Below are 15,782 nucleotides of genomic sequence, written 5' to 3'. Positions count from 1 at the left end.
TGTGTTCTGAAAGCCATAGAATAAATTGTTCTCCCCCTCGTGGTCTAACACCTGTGACAGTGAAAGCATAGCTGATCTAATAGTTTACTGGAAATTACCAACAGTGTTACATATTTTCCTGCTTAATCATACAAAACCTTTGTATTCATTATAATTTTAATTTTTTCCCACATGTTCTTTGCAGATCTTTACCTGTCACTGTATGTATTAATTGACACCTCCTGCGATTCCTTAGAACCTCTTAGAAACAGTGAATTTTCAACTCTTGGTGTTGTCATTGCTAGCCCCATTTGAGGAAATGGATAATCAAAGAGCACATAAACAAGTCAAGGTCATGGACACAATTCGGGGCCCTGACTTCCACTGAGTTCCACGTTTCTGGTTCTGGATTCTGGCCTGGCTGCAGAGGGGCAGGGAGCCAATGGGACCTGGCCTGGCCACCATTTGAGATAGCCGAGTGGTGGTATCAGTTGAATAAAAAGAACAAAAAGGGATTCTTTCTATTCCAGCCGTTGATGACAGACTACTCAAACAGGAAATAATCAGAGCATAAAAGGATAAATCTACTTTCATCATGAGACAGAGGAGACAATAGGCTGTCAGGAAAGGAACATGCCCCTATTTTGCAGATGGGACATCGTACAATAGGTCTTCTTGCCAATTCTTTATTTCAGAAGCCATTATTTTAAAGTCTTGTCTTTGCATTTCAGCTCATTTTATTTGACAGATTCTTCCCCCCACACCCTGATTATTAAAGGACATTTAAAAGGTCTTCTGAAGGGCTTTCTTATAATGTATTTTCTTCTGTGTTATTTCTTGTTGATTTGAATAGTTTGATACTATTTCTAGTATCAAATACTGACACTGATTTCTAGTCTTAACTTTATAATTTGGAAACAGAGTGACATTAACACAAATTTTTGAAGGCTCAGTTTTATTAATTATCTGAGGATTACATTTGCCCTACTGATTCAAATACAGTTTTTAATAGATGAATGAAAAAGAATGAATATTTATTGAGTGCCTGCCATGTGCCAAGCCCTCACAGTATAGAAGAAATGATGTCATACAGGGAAGGGGGTAACACATCCAGTTGGGCAGGTGGAGGAAAGGAAAAGAAAGAGAAAAGAAACATCTGCAGATGTTACAGCTATTCAGGAAGCCAGAGGCTGGCAGGGAGAAGGCACAGAACAGAGGACAGTATAGGAAGAACCCATGAGCATCTGAGTGAGGTAGAAGTGTCTGCAAAAAATCAGTAGTAGCAGGAACCAACCAAAGTATTTTGGTTATGTAGAGTGCTGAGTTTTCTTCTTCAGCTTTTGCTATGGGTATAGAAATGTCTGTAGGCAGCTGCAGATGGAAAATTTAAGAAAGATGGACGACAGGACAAATCTGTCTAATGTGGAACAAAACGAACTGCATTTTTAAAGGAGAAAGAGGGGGGACACCAGTGTTTTCTGTTAGTTGCTATTTATCATACATAAGGTCTACATTTGGAGAGTTGAATAAAAGCAGCGAGGAGAAAAAGTGACAGAGCTTCTGTGCAGGAGGGAGTGAGAGGATCCTTTCAGTAAGGGGCTTCTCTCCAGAGAAAGAACAACTGGCCCACAGCTCTGACGCTTAATTCAGGGTTTGGGAATGCAGTCGATATTTATTATGTTAATGCCAGGAAAAAAATAATTAAAGTGATCTGTAGAACAACAGTGAAGCTGCTTTCAAAAATGTGTCAGTGGAAGAAGCTTATGACTTCCAAAGGAATCCTATTGCAATTCCACTTAGCAAGTCAAAGATAAAGATTGTTAGTTCCTTTCAGGAGTGGCCCAGGCTTGACAGGACCATGAGGCATAATATTTGATTGATAGAGTTATTAAAATAGCACTAGTAAAACTAACTGTTTTCATGGTTATTGCCAAGAATTATTGAATTGTGACTGATTGAAAATAGCAGATAAGTGTGAGGTTTAGTACACATAATAAAAGCGTGAACTAGATCTCTGGGAAAAACGAAAATGGTCTTAACCATTTAATAAGTATGTTTCAGTGGGGGTCAGGGAAGGTTTAGAGTAGAAGTGAATTAGGGAACATATAATTCATTATCCAAACCAAGAAATGTTTATCTAAGAAAATTGCTCAGGCTCTTCCCTAATATCTGTGGAGCCTGAGGCAAGAGTACAAATTGAAGCCCATATACTTGACATATCTCAAGTATTTAAAGGAAGCCAGAAAAATATTAAGTAGCTTTCTCTTCTATTTTGACAAACAAATATTGAAAACACTCAAGATTAGTTTCAAATTTAGATTTCTCAGAAATATTAGAGCTTTGTGCAGGGACATGTTGGTATTGGGTGAACTGGTCCCTGGCCTCAGAAAACCCTTTCTGTCCATCCTCAGCTTCTCCTTGCACTGGTGGGGCCTCCCATACAGATCTAAGTGCACCCTTCAGCCTGCATATCTGAATCTATCCACTTCTCTGTATAAACAACGATCCCACAGCTACTCCTTGAGACTAGGGGTGGACACAGAAGAGGCAAGGTCCATCATCAGAAAGGGAAATACAGCCAAAAGACTTGTATAGTTCCTGGGTATGAGCATAAGCCATTATATGCAAAATCTTCTTATGTTTATGCTTGTGTGCTTATACTTGTAACTTGAAACAGACAATTGGCCAATTGGCATCCCCACTCCTTTCCCAGGCAAAAATTAATGAGGAGCATCCTCCTCCTTTTTTCTACAGACTTCTATACTTACCAGGTGATCATTTCAACACATTTACTCTTTTAAAGCCAAGACAGCAGCCATACCAGTCATGTGACTTGTTAATAAGCTCATTTCTTATACCTGGTATTCCAGGGATGGCATGTTTTTCAAGAAGAGAAAGTGAGAAAAGGAAAGAATGAATGATTCCCTGGGTGATAATGTCATTTCACTCCCTATTTGGATTACCATTTTTGGCTCTGTCTCCAGCAAAATATTCTAAAAAGTGGTCTACACACTTCTCCCCCATTCTGTCTGTCCTTTTTTCATGTGCTACTACCACTGTTTTAACTGTTAGGTTGCAAAATATGTCAAGGCTTATCTCCTCTCCTTGTTTAGAGCTTTCATGACTATGAAATTTAGAATCATCATGTCTGGTTTCAAAATAATTATCTACCATTATGTTTATTTGGATCATAGGTACTATACAATTTATTTAGGGGCAAATTGACATCTTTATGGTGATCTTCCTATTCAAGAACATCAGGTGTCTTTCCATGATCTGATTGATGTCTTCTGTTGCGATTGTTCATAGTGTTGAAATGTATTTCACTCATTTCTTATTTAATTTATTCCTATATATTTTACCTTTTCTTGATGTTGCTATAAATTTGCTCTTTTTTACCCCACTGCAGCCCCTACCTGGTTGTTAAAGGTATATATGGGACATATTGATCTGTATACATTTACTCTGTGGATTGCGAGATTTCTGAATTCTCCTACTGCTTAGGTTAGCATTTCAGGTGTGTCCATATCTATCATCTGTATATATAAGAACATATGTACCAATATTTATTGTACTTACTGCATATGCATCATATTGTTCTCTCATTGTATCGGCAAAATATATGTTAGAGTCATTAAAGTGTCCTTTCTAGTGCTTTCTAGTATGTTCTTCAGGGTTATCTCTACCTTTCATTATTTTGAGCTATTTTATAGATATATTAGTTGCAGAAAACTGATCATGATGTACATTATTCTTGATCATAGAAATACACATTAGTTATTCAATAGGATGCAACTGATTATTGCCCTATGAGTAGACCATTTATTTATAAATTCATTTCAGCATTTCTTATATTCTTCTATATGTGTGATATTTTACATTCTTCCATGAATTGTTGTAACATCTTGTCCCCCTGTTAATGAATGAACTAAACAAATTCTTTGACATGTTTTCATTTTATATTTGTGAGTCATGATTATGTTCTTTTTTAAAAAATTATCTTTAAATAGTTCCTTTCCTTCTTTTTCTTTCTGCTATTCAAAACAAAACTACACAATGGAATATAATGGAAAGAGGAGAGAAATCCCTGTACATTTTCCTATTTCTGGGCATCCTTTCCCTTCTTTCAGCCTAGGAAGGAATTTTGGTATATTGCTGTTTATTTGGAGTTTTCTAGCTTGAAAAACAAATTCATAATCTTTTTTCAAATTCATAATTTTAAAAAAATTGGTTTTGGGGATGTTTTACTGGTTTATTGAAGATTTTAAAGAGAGTAGTAGAGATAGAGTTATTGATTTTCAGTATTCCACTGACCACTGTAAACAATTATGTTTATAAATTATTCAGCACTTCAGTACATGAGTGAAAATCAACTTTAACTCACATCTTTAATATTTTCATACAACCAAAAAATAGAGATATACATTAAGTAGACATAACATGACTTATTTTAATTGATCAGAATATCTTGTTTATGACTTACAGGTAAAAGAAATGGTGGTTTCTCTTAGCCAATTAAAACCAAAAGAAAATTAAAATAAATTCACATTTAAAAAAATTATAAGCAATTAATTACAGCACTACACCTACCACTAATTCTATGTACACTGGATTACATTTGAGCAAACACCAAATTCCAGAATTGGTGTTTTACAAATAAATGCACTGGAAAATAACTTTAGAAAACTCAAAAAGGACAGATTAGAATTTTTTTTAATTAAAATGTAACTTTCACAAGTACTCACAGAAAAATAGCAGATCTCCATTTTGAAAGTTAGAAATTCCCCCAATTAGTTTTCAGTAGATACCAAAAAAGTTTCCTTTTAAAAACTATTGATTTTATCTTTTCTTCATAAGTAAGACATAAAGGAGACCTTAATTAACACTTCAGCTTTAGAGAAGTCTAATATTTAAAAACATTACTCATAAAAAAATATGGGTACAAAACTAACACTAAGTAATTATTGGATTCTTTCACCTGAAGATTGTGCAATAGATGATTCTTGGCCAGAAGGGAAATCTGATCTGAACTTAATATGATAAAAGCACAATAAAAAATAATGGAAAATTACAGTATAATTTTAATAGAATGCTCATGGAGAGTTTGACATTTTCTACTGTCATTTATGGTTGAGACTTGACAGTTTGTCTGGAGGAATGAAGAAATATGTGAATAGTGTCAAACAAAGGATTTGAATCTGTGTCTTTGAATAATAAGTAGCTAAAAAGTGAGTTTATTTAAAGGAATTTTTGTAAAATTTAAACAGTAGCAAATCCAGAACAGCCTGCATTCCTTCTTAAAGATAGCTTGCTATAAAATCCATAAATTTGAAACTAACAGTAAAACCTTTGCATGTATACAGATAAACTATAAATCTATTGACCAGACTATTTAATATGTTAATTCTTACTAATTTAGATAATTTTCCTGGACAATTTCAAATGACTTCTGAACTCCCAATCTACTGACAGCTTAAGAAAGAAGCTATGATTACTAAGTCATTAGTTTAATCCATTTTAAACAAATTAACACACTAGGAAAACACGTACACATAGTGATTTCTCCTCCTCAAATTGACTTTTACTAATTGAAGGCATTTTCGTTTTTCAGAAATTTGAGTGGAAAATAACATTAGGGAAACTGAATCCCATTTAAGTGTCACTTTAATTCATTAGTAAGGCTTTCTTCCATCTTAATTGAATTACTCCCTAAACATTCTGACAATTCTTCTTCACTGATATATTCAAGTCTTTCACTGATTTTTAGTATTGCATTATCATAGTAGCTCTATTAAAGCATTTTATATGATATATATATGTATATATATATATAGTATTCTTCTAGTTTTTTTTTTAATAGTCTGGAACATTTCCAAAGCCATATATATTTATACAGTAAGAGTCAGAAAAGTAATATTTTTACTGGTGTAAAAACCATAAGAATGGCAGACTGACATTTATTACTGTAGGAATCCTTTAAAATTTCTGGATTAGAATGAAAGTTCATCGTCAAAATAAAAGGAGAAATATGTCAAACATACGTATTACTAAGTTATGAAAGAATCACCTAAGCTAATGTAATAAAACAGTGGCCTTGAGTTTTTTTTAATAAATATTTTATATCATTTCATAGATATTTCTGTTCTCTTGGTTCTCAAACAAACTTCTGATGCTGGCATCTGGTTGTCTTTAAAATATTTACCAAATATAGAATTCCAGACTCTATTTTATTATAAAATCAGCCCAGACACAGTATCAGATATTAACAAGCATACATTGTTACATTATGTATTTGTTTTTTAAAAAAACCTATCTAGATTATATGCATTTGATTTGAGACTATAAAATAGATAAGAGTATTTACAAGCTTATTTTCACAACAATTTTTTTTACAAACTTCCAAGAAAATAAGAAATCCTTCACTGATTTCCTTCATGTAAAATAATTGTGAATTTGTCTACACAGTAGAAACGGAAGGGCCAAAGTTTCTATTTACAGATACAGGGAAACTGATTCCCTCCCACTTGTGTAGTAAGATAGGAAAGTAGCTGACAAGGTGTGATATCAACCAAGATGTCTCCCTAATGATAGCAAAGTAGGATTGCATGTCCTACATACTGTTCATCAAATTTCAAAAACAGATATAATATTGGATATGACTATGATGTATCAGCCAAAGAGTAGACAATAGCAGTTCTGCTCAGTCACTTTTCTTGGAAAATAATTACTTCTTTATCCAGTCCATTTGAAAGGGTAAATACAAAAAGGGCTAGAAGATTTACTGGGTTAAAAAAAAAAAATCAACTGCACCAATGAATATGGGATAAAAATTTTAAAAACAAACAAATGAAAAGCTAATTTTCCCTCTGAGTCTGGAGGTCTTACCTAGCTCTCTTTAGTCAGTAAGAGTAGAATTGTGCCCAGTGTGTATATGAACTTTTACAGTCTTACTCATTTGTGAATTCATGCAGTGGTGTCCTAGAGCTGGTACATGCCAGCCTGTAAGAGTTGATTGTACTGACACTTTCCCAATTTCACATTCAGCAATGTCAAATTGGTAGCCTAAAATCAGCCATGGTGGGAATACACCACAGAAACTGGAAAACATTACAAATCAGTGTTTTTTTTTTCTCCCAAAGAGCTAGTTATTAAACATTTAACAACACACTACTGAATTGATGTGAAGGTTTTCTTTGTGGCATTCAAGAAATTCATTGAATATTGAAGTCTTCTGGTTGTAAAGCCATAGATCGAAGTCCTTTAGTTAGGAGTGGCACAAAATAGTTAAGCAGTACTCCCTCAATTATCAATCATATAACTTTTCTGGTTTTAAGACAACATTTTCAATATCATGGATGCTTTTTCCATTTAAGTGTTCACTAGGACAGTCATGACTATAACCTGTACCATCACTGATTGTTGACACTGTGTAAGATGCGCTTCGAAGAGCATCTGTATGGGAAAAGCTGTTTCCAAATTGGATTTTATATTGATTCCAATTTCTTTTTAGAATTGCTTGAACCTGTCAATCAAAAAGAAACAGAAAGGACAAGAACAATTCATTATCTGAAATAAAGATATTGTATTTAAAAGTACAATAAAATAATTTATGTAAAACTTAAAAAAAAGCATTGATGTTAATTAGTGAATAATACTGCTTTATTTTCTTAAAAGAATTAAATTGGGAACATTAAGAAATTTATATTTAGGAAATTCATTGCATTACTCTTTACTCTTAGATCCCATTAATATTTTATGCCTTATCTTTGAAGCTTTAATAATGCATATGAATGTATTATTGTCAAATAAGTAGTTAACCCAGACCCCCATTTGCAAGCTTGCATGTGTAACATTTAGTTTTATATCAATATCTTAATAATAGAATGAGAAGACAATTAGTGAGAGTACAAAAGGAGAGAGAAAAGAGGTAAAAGAAAAAGAAGTTAGGGATACAAGGACTATAAATATTCATCATCATCATTAACAGCAGCAACTACTTTTTACTGAGTGATTATCATGTGCCAGGTATTGTGCTACATTCTGGAAAAAAGTTAGGGTTTTTGTCCTCCTGAACCTTACTACCCAGAGGGAAGAAAGTGTTGAACAGGTAATTACAAATGGGATAAGCCTGTGAAAAAGTTTAGGGATGTCACCACTCCACTTCTTTGTGTTTGGATCCCCCTCTGACTGGGTGAATTTGATATTTAATGACTTCCTTCTTCTCTAGGGCTAGAGATCAGGACCGGTAGGCCATATATAGTGACTTTGGTTTTAACTGAACATGAGACACTAAGGGGATTTTATTCATATTGATTCAGTAAGTGGAAATGAGAATATTCAAATACATCTCCCACTTGGTAACCTGGATATTTCCAGGTGTCTGATGATTGGGCAGACCAGTGTGGGGCTATCTCCTACTTTACGAGTGTATTAGCCACATGCCTGTGACATAAGTTAGGTCTGTCCAAGACATGTCTAGCTTTGAATTGTCTTCCCCAAGCTCTCAACTGCTCTTTGACATTTTGATTGCTTCCTCAGGGGCAATCTGAGCATCACTAAAAGCAATTTTCCAATAATCCATGTACTAGAAATATACTCATGCAATAATTGTCTACCTTGCTACTAATTATATAGAATTCCTCAACTCTTCATTCACTGTATTCATGTGTAAAAATTAATATTAAATATTAAATATAAATATTAAAATAGGGCTGGTTTATTTAAGTCTACATTCTTTTGTCTAATAGATCTAGAAAACTTCTCCAAATTATGAACAGTTTATTACTAATAGGTATTCCCAGGAGCTCTTTTAATGAGAGGACTCTGTGGGATACTTCAAAGTCCTTTTAGAGTCTCCTGTACTCTGTCACTTAAAATGAACACAAAGTTTTACTGTCTCACTTTGTATTTTAACATGTAGAAAAATGGAAGATACAAATACAAAGTCAATGGGTTTCTTTAGTTAGAATTCAAAATGAGTTATTAGAATTTCAAGTATTAATTATGTAATTAGAAATGCAATAAATGTGTTTTAAATGTATTTTTATGAAATTCAGAACTTCAGGACTTTCAAGTTTATATATATATATACACACACATATATATAAACTGTATCTGAAGGGAATAATTTATATTCTTGTAAATTTTCTTTGAAATAAAAGCATTTATAGGACAATAAATACATTTATCTTGCAAAAAAGTATATACTACTGCTTCCCTCTTGATTTAATAATGTCTTTCTCAATTCTCCAAATAGCATGTTTAAATTAAAGTAATTTAAAATAATGTCTGCATATGTAATATCTTCATGAGCATAAGCAAATAACAAATGGAATGGCTTTAGAGTGTGCTTTTTAAATAAATATTCAAAGATTTACAACAAAAATGACTTTTGGCCAATTATCTAGATATTTCTGATGGGAATTGTTTTTGATCCTGATTTTCTGCTAAATTCATTTCTCTTCACTTTGTTACTAAATGATGGACTGACTGAATACATTTACTATATAGTTTCTGTTTGAAAGAAAATAGAATGTAACTTTATACAAAAGATTCTACATAAATGTTGGGAAGCAGCTGACAAGAAGAAGTATCTTAGCTGTGAATGTAATAATTATGTTCTTGAAAATGAAAGCTTAAATTCAATTCCAACAGTCAAAATGACTTTTGAAATATCTGACTGCTCTTGAAATATCTGCTTTGATTACAATCATCACCCTATTTCTTCCTTACAACCAAATCATCAGAAAAACCATAGAAGTTCAATTTCCTGAACTATGGGGACTTACTGAAGTTAAAAATGAACCTAATTAAAGACCCATTGGCCTTGTAGGCATCTGTTTGTTTATATTATTCTCTATAAGGATTTGTTTTTCATCTGCTTCTTCTAATACATATCATACTGTTCAACAGAACATTAAAGTGGCCACTCTTAATACACCTTTAATGAGAAAACTGTAATGGGGAAAGATAACAAGGAAAATTGCAATTGGAAGGGAAGATAGCCTGATATTATTAAAGATATGAAAATGTAAATGTTATACAAATAGTAAGGCCAACTGTTTTTACAATGTAACATTACAACTTTATATGTCCATTAGCACTTGATAAGGAATCAATTCTATATTCCTTAACCTAAATTAGTTAAAAAATAGTTAATAGAGCTTCATATAAAAATGCTACCTAGTTCTCATTATAAAATATAGGTTTGGTTATTCTCAATAAATCTTTTTGTTCGCTTTATAAAAGTATCTCTCTCAAGTGTTGTTAGATTTACCCCTGAGGCTAGGGAGGGCACTTCTAATAACTAAATCTCTAGTTTATGCTAACAGTCCATATTTGGCTGAGTGGGCTAGAGATGAGATGAATGTGTCCTGAGCACTTGTCATGCCACAATTATTTAACTAGTGAGAAATGCAAATAGGAATATTTTGGCTTAAAAAATAAACAAAATGTGAGAGTAAAAAAAAAAAAAAGTAGAGACTATGCTAAAGGGAAGCTACTTGACCTCCTGTGGAAAGCAAGAAGGGAACGTAAGCCTGAGAAAATGATTTTAAGAACTACATGACATAGTTGGAACCACACAAAATGAATCTGGCAGTTGTGCCTTCATGTTATGAGAGTGGGAAAAACTAAGAGGCAAAGAGACAAAAAAGGAGGGATTATAGTATTTCTTAAGATGAGAAATGAGTCATCCACAAATAGGGATTGTATCTTGAGAGATGAAGAAAAGGGGACACATATTGGAGATGTTGTAAAGAACCAAAGGATTTGGCAACAACTAGGCTCAAAAGATTTTGTATTATTGTAATTTTTTACTGACCAAATTTTCTCAATTTTAGGACATGGCAGAAGATCAAGGTCTGGGTCTCTTTTGGTTACACAGAGAGTGCAATCGGAGTATTAGGCATTAGTTTAGATATTCCCTGGGCAACCCTTCCAAATAAAAAGTCCAATTTGAGATTGACTCCAGTATGACTAATGCTCCCATTTGTGCATGTATTTTTGAAAATGAACGAGTTGACAGATCTAGTAAGGAATCTGTAATGTACTGGTAATCTACTAAGGGTGGGGCATGGTGCTAAAAGCTTTAGATTCCTAGCTTACACTAATCTTTGTGAGACTTGTGTAAGGAACTTGCTTTTATTTCCTTTTAATAAAAGTAGACACTGAGACTCTAGGAGGCTCAGAATATTGCCCGAAGTATTACAGCCAGGAACAAAGTGGCATCTTTGGGGTAAAAACACATTGCTGTATCTGTGCTTTTATTCTACATTGCTTCCTATCACAAAATATTTTACTAGTGATTATGATTAATACATTTAGAAATTACCTTTTATTAAAATGAAATCTGTTTCTGCAAGTGGAGAGGTATATTGTTCATATTGTATGCCTGTTCTTTGGCATGTTGTCCATTTCTCTCTCATCTATTTTAATTGTAAAATCCTATATAGGCAGCAAATAGGATTGTCTAATTCAGCTCATGCAATCATAAATTTATAGAAGTACATAATAAATGCTATTTGGATTTTATTATCAAAACAAATGATTTATCTATTCTTCCTCATTGCATTTTACATCTGTACTTCTCATTGACTTCAGAAAAAGTCACTGTCGTCCACTGTATAACAGAAAAATCATGGAAGCACCACTTAAAGATACGAAATATAGCCTACTATGTTTGACAGTTCTACACTCCATTATAAATAATAAATAAATGAAATAAAAATTTTAAAAAATCAATTTAATAAAATCAAACCTGAAATTTCATCATGTGCTAAGAGAAAGAAGTAAACGATTATTAAGCAAAGGAGAGCAATATTTTATAGTTTTTCATGACATGTACATGATTTCCAATGTTGACTTATTTTTTAGGAATAGTTCTCATAATGTTACACCTACTGGTCCGTATGTTTCCCACCTGAAGCTTTGTGATAAGCTTCACAGTTACCAAGTATTTGAGTCTCACTCAGTTGCTGTCTGGATTTCTAAACTTTGTTGAATTTTACAAAATCCTCCAAAAGGTTAAAATTTGTCAAATAGATTAAAAACAGATAAAGAGCTAAATCCGTATAGCTCAAACCACTGAGCTATAACACTATTCATATGCATAAGAACCTTGGTACCAGTTTCTAAAACACCTGAAGCTTTCTTATTCGGAAAGCCTTGGATAAAAATCTTGAAATATCCAAGAGCACATTGCCATGTTACAAATTACAGCATTCTGTTCTCCTCAGTTTTCTAACTTACTGCATGCCCTCCCTGTATAACTGAGAGTTTAATTCTTTAAAATCTTTTTGTAACCACCATAAAACTGTTTTTCAAACCACATTGTGAGCCAGGCAAAACAAAAAACAGAGAAAGGGGGAAAATGAAAATGAGTCAATTCTATTTCCTATTAGAGTGTATGTTTTATGAGGTTAAGGATTGCCTAGCATTGTACCTACGACAAAGGCCAGACTTACTAGGATTAGTGCAAAAGGTAGGTCAAAGGCTACATGACTAAAAGTCACTGATGGACTATTTTAAAGTGAGGCTGGATTTGCCCTACTCTTGAACTCCAGTATGACCCAAGCTTTCGGGAAGAAGAGTTGCATCCATGAAAAGAGATTCGTTTTTTTCCTGATCAAAATGGAATTTGAAGTTGTTCCTAGGGAATGTATAATTGTCTTTATTTTTAAGAAAAAGATATATTGCAAATATGAAATGATAAAAGGAATAAAAATAATCACCATACCTCTCCATTAAAGAAACAGAAAATTGTAGAAACCAAAAGACCCTGTAAAAGAAAAACAGAATTTTCTGATTCCAAATGGAAAAGATACATTATTTGTAACCAACTTGCTACATACATAGTCAAAACTAAACCAAAGCTATATGCAATTTAATACCAAACTTCACAAGGTGCCTTCCTGATTCAAGAACACCATACCTGATAGTGCATAAGGATGTGCATAATGTAGTCATATATCTCCTCTGCAATCCTTCCTTCAGGTCGCCACGGAATCAGCACAAATTCAATGCCAAGTAATGGCACCAGGATAAGTGTAGCTCTCACAGCTTTCATGTAGAGATTGGATTCTGCTTGGTGAGTAACTTTTAACTTGGTAATGAGAACACGTACAATATTTAATAGAAAAAAAAGATTCACCTAAAAAAATAAAATGGCATATTGAAAACTGTTTAATATTTAATATTAAGAAGCATTACTGAATATTAAGAAGCATTACAAATCTTTGATTTTATAAGTCATAGATAATTTTTAATGTACAAGAATATGTTCTACTGCAGAGAATATATGCCTAATATATTAATTTGTATTTCTAGAGTTGTGATTTATTAATTTAACAAGCGCATCAATGTTAGTGGACTTAGTTTTAGAAAAATAGAATTATGGTGGAATTATTGTGGAACACATTCAATTAAGGAATATCTGAATGTTTTTCTCAGCTCATTTTCTTATGCAGTTTTTTTGAATTTTGCGATGGTCCAAAAACAAAGTCTTTTGAACATTTTCAGCTCAAACAAAGGAAAGAATTGTTTATAACAAATGCTAATTTTTTTAAGTGTCTCCTCTTTATCACTGTCCATACTAGTACTTTCCAAATACATATTATACCATAATAACCATTTTCATCTTTTTGGTTTCTCCTTCCTGTGTTTCCTTTTCTAACAGTAATCCTCACAACTCCTGAGATAGTACTGTAAGCTTCTTTATCATTCTAAGGAAGCTGATCACACACTAAAACCAGCTGATGTTCAACCTAGATCATCCTAGAGTTAAAACAATTTTGGCATCCCACAGGGCCGTCTGTTAATTACTTTCTGTAATTACATATTTACTGTGTGTTAAAAACTTTTCCCAAGAGAAATCATTCTTTTTGAAAGGGAGCTATAAAACTTCAAAAATTTAGTGTGGATAAGTAAGTCACTCAGGAAACAGAGTTCTGCTTTAATATATCTCTCTCGCTCTCTCTCTCACTTTGAATACCACTTTCTTATCTTCATCCAAGTCGATATCTTTTATGCTTGTCTATTTTTTCTGTGCCCATATTTTGCGCCTTCCATAAGATTATGGATATTAACTCCAGAAGAGCCCCTTAGGGCTCTTATGTCATTACACTATATTCTCTTTACTTTTTCTTCACCCTGACTTCTAGCATCTGTGCTTTAATAATCTAAAGCTTTTAAACTACATCCTGATAAGTAATTTATATCTGCTTACCTTAATAAATTGGAATAATAATGATAGCCCCTCATTTAATATAGAAAACAATGAACAAATAACATACATATGCTGATTTAAGACATGTGTTATGAAAATAACTGGGCATAAAAATAGGCCACTACTATTCTTAGAGAATCTAATGGGACATATGCTCCAAAGTTCACCACAATACCGATGGAAACACATCTATGAAAAGTAACATGGTTACAGACACAGGAATGTCTCTGCTAAAGACAAAAGCAGAATAAGCCATTTCAACAGGTGTAAGAATGAAACATGACAAATCAACACATCAGCTGTTTTTCCACCCATCCTATTATGTTCCCTTCCTAAGCACTCATGGCTATTGTAAAGTTTTGGCTAAATGGAAATTACTACCAGCCCATGAAAGAAAATATAATAATGCCCTTTTATCTGCTTATAAATTTAGAATATAAAATATTTTATAATCCTTACATGCAAAAATCATAAATTATAAAATCAGTAGAAATGTTGCAATTTAGATGCTCATTATATGAAAATCTCTAAATGCAAAGTGCTTTTCCAAAATGGCAAATCTGATTTAAAATGTGAAACTAGAAACTAGAAAGTCATCCTACTTTATTTTCTGCAAATACTTCCATTTATTTTGAATAGGAATTGAATAAGAATTTTAAATTTCAGATGACCTATATCTGAATCTCATCTATCTTTGAGCAAAACTAGTTAAGGGGAAGAAAAGAAATCTGTTTTTATTCCAATACTCATAAAGATCATGTAACTGGTAGGCACAACAGGACATTTTCATATCATGATCCCACACTCGGGTCATGAAAGGAAGCAGTGTACCTCAGCACAGTGAGGGCAGGAGGATTCCTAGAAGCCATTCCCAGACTAGAACAGCCCGCAATCACTTAACTATACACTGAACTGACTTAAAAATCTCTCACTAAACACAAATTAAATGTATCCTCTCTCAACTTCCCTTTGGCAAGATCTCAAAAGTGCTGTAGCCACTCAAATACCATCCTGCTCAAGAGGAAATGTGACAGGGGAAGTCTGAGTGGAAATAAACTGATTGAGGTTGAAATATTTTATTTATAAAAGTTGTACTTAAGCATGTGACCATATAAACAATTGCTAAGGCCCCTCCCAAGACCTTGGAATCGGCCAGAACCAGTGAGGAGCCCTAGAACTCAAACAAAGACAGAACAATTTATCGTGTTAGAAAAATAGGCTCCTGCTCTTTTTTCAGCCAAGAAAATGGAAAATGTTTTAGGCAAATAATGTGGATTTTCACTTTCTTTCTTTTAGAGTAGCTTTATGGGTTATATTTCTATGTGATATTCTACCCTTAACTGCACCATCTACTCTTCCCTCCCAAAATTGATGTGGAGGGGCTTTTCAAGGATTGTGTTAGTTGCAATTACATTTTTTATTTGCTAGGTGCTTTTACTTAATTTCCTGAACCTCTCTGATTTAAGCATTTGAATTATCCCTCTGAAGAATCAGTCAGATCTCTTGTAATAAAATTTTGCCTTATATTTGTTCTGTAAGCTCCTAGGTGGCCCAAAAAACATATCTTATTTCTTTGAAC

General features: G+C 33.2%; 1 protein-coding gene across 1 annotated transcript in view; it reads right to left on the bottom strand.

Moving 5' to 3' along the window:
• Window positions 1-4,153: 4,153 nt before the first annotated feature.
• Window positions 4,154-15,782, bottom strand: part of CALCRL (calcitonin receptor like receptor) — a 100,908-nt gene continuing 89,279 nt past the window's right edge. The window contains exons 14-16 of the mRNA XM_032406534.1: window positions 12,911-13,129; window positions 12,716-12,757; window positions 4,154-7,501 (exon numbers count right to left, since the gene is read on the bottom strand). Of these exons, the coding sequence (XP_032262425.1) occupies window positions 7,286-7,501; window positions 12,716-12,757; window positions 12,911-13,129 (477 nt within the window). The 3' untranslated portion in view covers window positions 4,154-7,285. The remainder of the gene's footprint in view (window positions 7,502-12,715; window positions 12,758-12,910; window positions 13,130-15,782) is intronic.

This window comes from Phoca vitulina, unplaced genomic scaffold (assembly GCF_004348235.1).
Source record: "Phoca vitulina isolate PV1807 unplaced genomic scaffold, GSC_HSeal_1.0 scaffold1, whole genome shotgun sequence".
NCBI classification, from domain to species: Eukaryota; Metazoa; Chordata; class Mammalia; order Carnivora; family Phocidae; genus Phoca; species Phoca vitulina.
The sequence above is the reverse complement of the archived record's forward strand: the minus strand, read 5'-3'. Positions and strand labels throughout refer to the sequence as shown.